Source organism: Bidens hawaiensis, unplaced genomic scaffold (genome assembly GCF_021521415.1).
Source record: "Bidens hawaiensis isolate Kalapana, Puna unplaced genomic scaffold, B.hawaiensis_p1.1 tig00047582_1, whole genome shotgun sequence".
Taxonomy (NCBI): domain Eukaryota; kingdom Viridiplantae; phylum Streptophyta; class Magnoliopsida; order Asterales; family Asteraceae; genus Bidens; species Bidens hawaiensis.
In genome coordinates this window covers 24,055-34,890 of record NW_027498515.1, presented here as the reverse complement: position 1 = coordinate 34,890, position 10,836 = coordinate 24,055, and the positions used below count along the sequence as shown (strand labels likewise).

General features: G+C 38.6%; 1 protein-coding gene across 1 annotated transcript; it reads left to right on the top strand.

Annotated features, from left to right (window-relative positions):
- The first annotated feature begins 7,021 nt into the window (after nt 1–7,021).
- On the top strand, nt 7,022–9,786 carry LOC143597114 (putative GDP-L-fucose synthase 2). Its single transcript, XM_077075707.1, has 3 exons — nt 7,022–7,374; nt 8,792–8,990; nt 9,417–9,786. The coding sequence occupies exons 1-3, from the start codon at nt 7,038–7,040 to the stop codon at nt 9,784–9,786; spliced, it is 906 nt and encodes a 301-aa protein (XP_076931822.1). The 5' UTR covers nt 7,022–7,037.
- Nucleotides 9,787–10,836: the final 1,050 nt, after the last annotated feature.

The window sequence follows — 10,836 nt, the reverse complement described above, 5'->3', positions numbered from 1 at the left end:
CCTTGCCTTTCCCGACGGCAGCCTTTTTCTTCCGCACCAGTGGAGAACCTTCTGCGGATTCCTCAGAAGAAGAAATGTCATGAACTCCGGCAGCAGGCACAGCATTGAGAGGTTCAGGGTAGAAGATAGGCTTACCTGGCCGTCGGTGGCTCAGGATCTCTTGGCCTGGCGGGTAAACCTCCACGAACCGACCCGCAGTCTGCTCTAAGATGGGCAACTCGTTCTCGTCCAGAGCACGAGTACCCATCCGCGCAGGACCATCTTCCTCCCGCGGATTCAGGAGCGACTGAAGATCGTTACCCTCTGAAATCAACAAGAAAGTTAGAAAAAAATCGTAGTCAGCAAAAAAGAAACAAGACATACCATAAGGGGTAGAGTTCGAACCATATTCAAGGACGATCGGAACCTTATCCGCATTCGCCGCCTTCCACACCCGGCTCATCCCCAGCATCACCATCGCCGACTCCGGAAAACGGAAAACCGGGGACTGGACCCGGGATATCTTCGCGAACCATTCCGCCTCCTCGTAGTTGATGGCGGGAAGGTTCGGAAGCGGCTGGCCATTCTTGAACTTCATGGCAATGGGGATGGCTCGAGCGGATATAAAGAAGAACTCTCTTCTCCATGAGCGAAGACTCCGCTCGGTGGTACAAATCTTTAAACCCTTGATACGGGTTGTAAGAGTGTACCACCCTTGGATGCACCTCCAAGTATAGAAGGTCATCAGGCGGTCAACAAGGGGCTCAAGGCCCAGTATCCGGCACACCCACTCAAAGTGCCGGACCTTGGCAATGGCCATGGGGTGCACCTCTGTCAGGTGCACACCGTGCCTCTCTAGGACACGGTACACAAACTTTGTCAACGGAAACCTAAGGTTCCCGTAGACAAAGAATGCAGCATAAACCCCGATTTTGCCACTAGGGGCATCGTACACAGTATGGTGGGGCTCAGGAAACTCAGGCTCGAGAGACTCGAGCATGAACTTCCTGACGATATACTGGTACAGCTCGACAGGAAGATAACACTGGCATTCGCCAGCAGTCTTCTGATCATCAGCATCGTGAGAAGACATGGTGGAAGAAAGAAGAGATTTCAGAGCAATGCTTTACTGAAAAAGAGAAATTCGCCGGAAATTACTGGAGAAGAAGAGATGAAAGTGGAAAGTGTGAATTGCAAATAACCTTCTCCCCCTTTATATAGCAATCGCAATTAATGCGATGAATTTAATACGGAAGAGAGAGAAATCAAAGGTGCAATGAAACTATGACGCGTGGCAAAAGCAAACTGGCAACAGCTGTCAAAAAGGACGTGTGCCAGAGATTTCGCGGCTACGCGCCCGAAATCCCGTGCCCACGCGCCCGAAATCCCGTGCCCACGCGCCTGAAAAAGCAACTGGAATGACCACATAATGTCATGTCGCCATAACTTCTGGCACGTCCTGACACAGTCAGAAGAAACCGTCGCACGACGTTTGAGGTATTGGGTTGTTATCCATCCAACTCTTCAAATTTCAAAATTTAAAAATTTGAAGACTAAGGTTCAAAAAAGTAAGCGGGAAAATATCCCTTACCTTGGCAAACAAGTAACCATAAGCCGGGTGTGGGTACAGTGTAAAGGCAAAACCCTTCACATACCTAACACCCGCAGGGAATTGAAGCCAAAATATTTGGCAACCAAGTAACCATAAGACGGGTGCGGGTACAGTGTAAAGGCAAAACCCTTCACATACCTAGCACCCGCAGGGAATGGACGCCAGGAATACCTTGGAAGTAAAGTAACCGTAAGACGGACGCAGGTATAGTGTAAAGGCAAAACCCTTCACATACCTAGCACCCGCTGAGAATTGAAACCAGGAAGGATCTTCTGGGCAATGCTTGTGAAAACGGAAGTAATATCCCCGCATTGCGGGAACATCGAGTACTACGTTGTTTGAGGCTCCAAGATGGAATTGGTGGTTTAAACATAATTGATCACTATGTTCAAAAACTACCAGAACCACAGGGAGAATCCGCACAACTAAGACTCAATGCTCCTGACTTGCGAGGAGGTTACAGACCTACCCGCATCATACCCAAAGACCAAGCAGGAAACTCGGGAATTTCTGCAAGTGACAAGGACTTCCGCGGGAAGAACCCCCATGGAAAACCTTACAAAAACCCCTTTTCAAAACCCTTTGCTTAAGTCCAAAAATTCACCTCACTTTATTAGACATTCGTGAGAAGAACATTGGACTGGGGGGACTTGAAGAGGTAGGTCCCAGCAGGGCTCAGTTGGTCCCGCATGACTCACCTTGAACAGGGATGTCTGCGCAAAGACCATCTACTCCCGCAGGACCCACCATGCTCAGAGAAGCCTACGCGCAGTATGCAAGCTGCATACGCAGGGAAAAGCCTCCCAATGGTAAAGTAACCCGCCTGTTCCCGCAGTTGCGGATACAAGCCATCAGGGAAGGCTACCCGCACAGCATAGCTACACGCATAAGGCTTAACACTTACAAATATTCAGTGTCACCTGAAAGAATGAGCAAAGGCGGGAGGGGGAAAACTCCCGCCAAAATGGGCCAGTCCGTATGATGGAGGATCTTTTGCGTGATACCTGACGAGGTAAAGACAAAAGATCTGACCAAGAATGCGACAGCTCACTGACAGCAGCGTGGCAGACAGCACGCCACAGCACTGTGACCAATAGCCGCCGCCTGCCCACCAACTCCTGCCAGACCACGTGCCTAGCCTGCAGTTGGTAGAAGACGAAGAGTGCACGGCACGCCTGCTCTGTGTCAGCCGCTACCTATCCACCACTCACAGGTAGGGCACGTGCATAGGTTACAGTTGGTAGCGTGTTGGGCCGGCTAAACCCCTTGGAAACCCACCTTCGGCTATAAAAGACAGCAAATGGTATTATCATTTCATCATCTACTATCTCGTATAACTTACTTGATAACTGCTCTAATAGTATTCATATACTTTTATATTCAAAGAGCAATATAGACTGATTCTCACGCCGGAGGGTGGTCACAAGGAGGAACCCCCCCCCCCCTTCTCAGTGACGAGCTTACGGTGTCTGTTTTGCAGGTTCCCTGAAGTACAACTTACTCTGCTGGACCTAACCTTCGTGGGAAACATTACTTAGCCCCCAGATTACCTATAATCTGCCCGGGGTCACTTAGTGTTTCTTCATTATTCTTTCTCACCCTTCAATCTCGGGTATGAGTTATTTTTTTCATTCTCCATCATTCCATTATCTAATATTATATAAAACCGAAATAGAAAAAAAAATAGAATTTTGATTGGCTAAAGACTCCACTAACCCATGCGACCATAGGCAACTACTGAAATGAGATAAAAGGGGGTGGTGTTCAAATGAGGTAGGTGCCATTTTAGCTCATTTGGTGACCTTCCAGGGTGTATACTCACTAGCCTAATTTGGTTTTATCGCAGTAGGTCTTTGGGCAACAGGTTTTTCTTGGAAAAGAAGATGATAGGCTTGGGCTATCCAATGCTTTCTACGATCACGGATGTATGTAGTTGCCTTTTGCCATTAGTTTACCCCAGATAGCGGGGCTTTATTTGTTGGACATTAAGAAAAAGATTTTTTAGTACAAAATAGGTATAAATTAGTTTTAAGAACTTTTATTAGGCCATGTGTTATGGGTGTGGGGAAGGACAAGCGCGGTGTCAGCGTGGAGTCAATTTTGTGTGGTGGGGGTGATGACAATGCTACTCATCGTTCAAGCACAAGACGTAAATGGAGATGCTGTGGGGAAGGAGACCGGCGTGTGGAGCAAGGAAGGGCAAAGCACCATGCTGGTGGATTGTGGTAGGACGGGGAATCCTGAGAGTATAGCTATACTAGATTGAATATTAGCGTACGTGTAATGAAACATGTATACCCGTAAATATTTTCTTTTACATTCTCTGTTTTTTAATTCGAAATATTCAACACAGGTGACATATTATTGGTATGGACCAGGTATATACTAGCTTAAAAAGTTTATGAGACGAATGTAATATTACGTGATAGCCCATGTGGTTACTTGAGCTCCGTAAACATACAAACTAAAAAAACGAAAAGAAGTTACAAAATTTAAAGCATGAAAAAAAAGGGATGACATGGCATGAGCTAGCGCCGTCAGTGCACTACTGACAGTTTTGCAACTCCAACCCATTAAATTTTATCTTATATAATTTTAAACTAGCTTTTGAACCCGTGTATTACACGGGATTTATTAAAAGATAAAAATAAAAAAAGATCATTTATTTCAATTGTGATTCTTAAAGAAAAAACAAATGGGTTAACAAAAATGATTAAAATAACATGGTTTTTGGAAATGTCGGGTGTGGATTTGCAAGAAATTTAAAAATGTGCTAAAGTTGCGTAGTTGTTCAAACATCAGGTATGAAAATGACACTATGTTATAAAATCCACACCATGTTATAACCTACTTGACAAAATGATTTTGACCAATGACCCAATGATAGCTAGAATGAATGACATTAGAGATTAAAAATTATGAGGTTTGTAGGCTTGACACCTAAACTTCAATATTTTCTTTTATTAATATTGTAAGATAAGATAGGTAACTTTGTAAAGTACATTAATTAATAGCATCTCTGTTAAAGAAAAACATTCATTTTTGTACCGTTTTGAAGTTTTATTTTCAAAGACCAATAAAGGAAGGGAGTGGTACAAGAAATCAATTTAAGTGAGATTGATTTTGACTTTTTTTACATGCCTTTTTTCACACGTCTGTTTTTATTATAATAAACTTATCTGCCTGTATTTAGTTGTTTATTATTATTATTATTATTATTATTATTATTAACTTGGATGCAAATTTTATTGTTGAAGTCACCCTAGCGGTTAGATCAATACAAAGAATATTAATAAATTAGCTATATCTCACATTTTGAATAGCAAAACTAAAGTATTGTAAAAATCGCTTCCAAAACTAAAGTATTATAAAAATCGCTTCCAAAACACATAACATACTATGCATGACTGGCTGGACTAGACTAATTAGCCTCATAGCCTTGGTATATCACAAATAACTGAAAGCAAAAACAAGACGGTTCCAAACAAAACTTTATTCCAATTACAAATTATCAAGACATTGGATATTTGGATACCATGGTAGATATTCGGACACCATTTGCGACCTATACGACTCGTATTGGGATATACGAGTCGTGAATGCACATATTTTGTCAGTTTGTGTTTATGCCCCTCGTACAGCCCTATAAGAGCTGCATAGGTCTATATAGATTTATGCTACTCGAATAGTCACAATTTCTTTTCTTTTTTAATTAATTAAATTTGTAAAAAAATATAGTCGTTTGATAATGGAGATGTTGGTTAAAAACAAGTCGTTTGACGATGGAGAGGTTGGTTAAATACAAGTTGTTGGATGATAGTGTCAGATGACAAAAACCTAAACGAGTCGTATGGCACATATACAAGCGAAGGTGAAAAATCTGGAAAAAATAATAATAAACATGAATAAGATTTCATATCATGGCCTATACGAAGCATATAGTTCATCCATGAAAAAATGTACGAAATTTATAGGGCGTTTATGACGCATTAAGGGTCACAAAAAACTAGAGGTATGCAAAAAATCGAAAAAACCAATCCGAAACCGAAAAATCCGAACCGAAACAAAACTAAACTTACGGTTTGGTTTGATGTTTTCGTAAAAACGAACTTACGGTTTGATCTTGGTTTCGCATGTAATAAAAGCTGGAAAAAAAATCAAACTGAACCGAATTTCTAGATTTTTATTTTTTAATTATTATTTTAAGTAATTTATAATAATTTAATAAATATGTAACTCAAATATTTTTAGCCAAAAGTATATTAATCAATTAGTAGTTAATAAATGAACAAAATTATTTATACCTAAATTTATTATTTTTGGCTTGAAAGTTTCAAGATTAATCGGCGCAAACCGAAACCGAACCAAAACCAAAATGAAGACCGAAAATAGTAAAAACCAAAATTGAACGGTTTCAAAAATCCAAAAAAAAAAAAGTTTCGGCGTCTGGCTTGGTTTTAGCTCAAAAACTTTACTAAACATCATGTTCCAAATCCCTCAATTTTTGCAAAATCACAGACAAATAATTCCTGCATTTTTAGCAAATTCTGTTATTTTGTTAGAATTTGTTGCTGTCAATTGCTAAACAGGTAAGGTTTATTTTTTTCTCGGTCATATACGATTATATCTATGAGATTTTGCTTTGATGTGTACAAATTTGTGTTAAACAAACCGAACATGTGGTCGTTCATTTAACTTTAACTGAACACGAACACGGAAGAACATATAATCCAACATTTTTTTTGTTCAATGTTCGTTCATTAAGAAAATGGGCATGTTCGTGTTCGTTCGTTCGTTCGTTCGTTCGTTTAAAACCTAAACAAACGGTTAACAAATGTAAACGAACATAATTTGTCAAACATAAACGAACATTGTAAATATATGTTATTTAAACCAGCCTCTTTTATGTTTATGTTCATATAAATATAACCACTTATGCATTTATTAAAAATTTATGAACAAATATAAATGAGCGTAAATAAATGAACGTAAATGAACGAACATTAACGGATGTTCACGAACATAAATGAACGAACTTTTCGCCTAACAGTTCATGAACGTTTGGTTCGTTTACAGGCTAATATGACGTCAGATTTATTTGCGTAATTCGACCTAAATTTTGTGTTTCTATTCGATTAACTGTAAGTTTGCTTGATTAAAGATTGAAATTTAATCAGTTAGTTGCTTTACATAGTGTTGTTCATTGCTTGATTTTGATATGTTTATATAATACGAAAATTTCGTGTTTCTATAAATCAGTTAAGTTACATATTTATTAAATTCTTATAAAGTACTTAAATTAAAAATAAAAAGGGAAAGTCTATAAATTTGGTTCGGTTTTGTTTTTTCGGTTTTTATTATTTGCAAAACCAAAAATGAACTGTAAGTTGTGTTTTTACAAAATATAAAACCAAACTGTCGGTTTTTCTTTATTTAAGGCTGCAAAATGACAGTCGCGGATGGCCCGAAACTGGACAAATCTGACAAGATCTTTGTGGCGGGCCACCGTGGACTGGTCGGGTCTGCTGTTGCACGCCGCCTGCGCACCCTCGGCTGCACTAACCTCATCCTGCGCATGCACTCGGAGTTAGACCTAACCAACCAGTCCGCTGTCGAAACCTTCTTTTTCATAGAAAAGCCCGAATATGTGATCCTTGCTGCAGCCAAAGTCGGCGGGGTCCACGCCAACAACGCGTACCCTGCCGACTTCATAACCATCAGCCTTCAGATTCAAACCAATGTCATCGACTACGCGTACCGTTGTGGTGTCAAGAAGCTTATATCTACTCGAAACACGCGCCTCAACCAATACTAGGGGTGCAAACAAGCCGAGCCGGGCCCGAGCTCGACTAGGCTCGAGCTCGGCTCGTTTAACCTATACAGAGCTATAAAAGTTAATCGAAAGAAAGTTCAATTAATAGCACAAAAAAAATCAAATCATAGACCTGAAATACCATCAAGATATAAAAGTTAATCGAAAGAAAGTTCAATTAATTTTATTACGCATACCGAAAACAATAAATTACTTAACGAGAAAATAAAACCGATCTTCACTAGCTTAACTACATAAACAAAGTGAACCTTAGGGGAGACTACATGTCATCGCTATAAAAAATTCTATAGTGACGAAACTTATGGCAACGCCATTTTTTTACCTTTAGCGTCGAAGTAACAATCCTCTTACCATCAAAAATCCCCTAAATATTTTAAGATAATATTAAGGTTTTGGTTAGAAACATACCTCCAAATAGTTGATGTTGATGCAGGGAACTACGATAGATAGAACATATTTGTGTATGGTTTTTATAAGCAATTTATTGGCATTCAAAACTTATTCTTCAAGCTTATCTCCTTATCTTTAGCCTTAACTAGTTGTGATTGATTATGTTTTCTTTTTCAGAACATTAAACTTGTATTCAAATTTCAAATATAATGATATATCTTATTTTTAATCACTGATCAATCAATATACACAAATTTTGTTATGAAATCTTCTAAGATAATACGAAATTCAAATGAATAATTTAGTTGCCTCATTGTTTAATAATTAGTGTAAAAAATTGAACTCAATTAAAAATGTAAAAAAATAAAATAAAATTTGGTACCTAACTAGCCCAAATACAGAAAATACGGATACCAATTTTCTCAAAACGTGGCTGCTGAATATCGTATCGAATCAATCGGCACAGTACCCGTGTCCGTTACAATATGGCATCTCTATGTTGTATTAGTACAGTACCAGAAATACTTATACCGAAATTCTGGAAGGTGGATACAGAATACTATACCGAATCTTTATCGGTACAATATCAGTCATTTGATCTGCCACTTTGGTTCATCATCAATTAAACATTTAAGTAATTTGCAATCTTCATAACCATTTAGTCAATTGAATTAAGAATGAACACGTATCTCTTTATTTTTGATCGGTTCTTCAACAACGATCAAATAACAAACAATATTATAAATATGGATGTCTCCTTAAAAATAATATAAATATTGTAAACATGTAATATTTAATATCAGAAACTTAGGTGGTGTTTGGGATTTCTTAGTTTCCCTCCGTATAGCTTATAACTTATATGTTACAAGTTAGAAGGAAAAAAGTTATATACTACATAAAAATTGGCCTAAGACAACTTTTATTTTATAAAAAAAGTTGCATTAGGTGAAGTTGCATTAGACATAATGCAACATTTGTTTTACAAAATGCAATTGTTTATTTCATGTGCAACTTCAGTCCAATACCCGAGTCAGCTTTACTAACCGGCCCGTTAGGGCCCACTAACGAGTGGTATGCGGTTGCCAAAACCGCAGGCGTTAAAATGTGCCAAGCGTATCGGTCACAATACATGTTCGATGCAATATCCACCATGCCCACAAATAGGGGTGAAAATGAGCCGAGTTAGTCGTTAGCTTCATCGAGCCTGAGCTCAAGCCTAAAAGCAAGCTCATTTAATAAACGAGTCCGAGCCCGAGCTTCACTTATCAATCTCGAGCCGGCTCGCGAGCCTAAACGAGCCTGTCATTTATATAACTTTTTAAAATATATATTTAATAATTATTAATTAATAAATATAATGTTATGAAAATAAATAAATAAAAATAACTCAATAATATATATTATTTTATACATAAAATTATAATAGAAAAAAATATATAAAAATAATTATAATTACATAAAAAAATAGTTGATATATAGTAAACGAGCCGAGCCCGAGCCGAGATCGAGCTTGAAAATCTACTCACGAGCCGAGCTCGAGCTTTGAAAATAGAGCTCGAAACGAGCCGAGCTCGAGCCTAGTCGAGCTTGGGCTCGACTCAGCTCGTTTGCACCCCTACCCACAAACTTATACGGCCCAAATGACAAAGTTTCATCAGCTAAACATGTACTGGTGTGGGGTTCAGGGGCCCCATTGCATGAATTTTTGAACGTTGATGACCTGGTGGATTCGGTTGTGTTTATGTTGGAAAATTATTCTGATTTAGAACATGTGAATGTGAGAAGTGGGACCGAGGTGTCGGCTAAGGAGCTCGTTGAGTTGGTTAAGGAGGTTGTCGGGTTTGAAGGTGAACTTGTTTGGGATAGTTCAAAGCCCGATGGGACTCCGAGGAAGCTTATGGATAGTTCCACGCTCGCTACGTTGGGTTGGGAACCGAAGATTTCGCTTCGGGATGGTCTCCTTCGTACTTAGGAATGGTATGTTACGAGTCTTTCGGCGTGATAAGTTAAGCCATTTCTATGTTATTTGTTAAAACCACAACGGCATATTATGTTTCTATGTTATTTTTGGTTGATTATACATGATCTTGAATGTTACTAAGAATATGTTTTAGTGTTTGTAAGATTTAGTTGTTTTCATGTTTGAAGATCACTAATTAGTGTACCCCTAAATCATCAAGTTTGCTACTTAAAACACAACAATTAAATAATCTGATGTTATGTCAAAGCTAGTTAAAAAAAGGAAAAATTCTTAAAATAAGCATTTATAAAACAAATTTATAGTTTTAGCCTTTTAGGTATTATTTATTAGAAATTCAAGAAATAAGTATTATAAACTAGTCGCGACAAGTATTTTGTAGAAACCATTTAGAACTTGCCATGTGTCCTTAAACTAACCGTAACGAGCATGCTCACCAATCATTTACTCGTCACAACTAAATAAGTTTCATGCATCGTAATCAACACATATGAGTAATTAATGAGTCCTTTAGTCACGACGACTAGATTATAAGGTTAAACTAGTCGTGACGAGTTAACTACTAAAAAATTACTCGTGTAGGGAATGTTAACCGGGTAAACTAGTCGTAGCGACTGAATGACTTGTGAATTACTTGTGGGCATTGATTACGAGGCATGAAACTTATTTAGTCTTGACGAGTGAATGATTAGTGAACGTGCTCGTTACGGTTAGTTTAAGGGCACGTGACAAGTTTTAATTGGTTCTACAAATAACTCGTCACGACTAGTATATAATACATATTTCTGGAATTTTTTGCAAATGGTACCTAAAACTTGAAATTTGTTTTCATAAATGCTTGTTTTGAGAATTTTCCCTTACAAAAATCTTGTGGCAGGAAGCTTGGGTTTCTTTAGCGGAGACCGAAGTTCGATCTCCACTTGTAACACTTTTGGTGGATTATGACAATGAACGGTTTAAGTTAGGTCTTCTGCAAGGTTGTCAATTCGATGCCCGAGCCCACCCGCGTTTTCGTCCCATCATGTGTTACGTCAGAGATTTCTG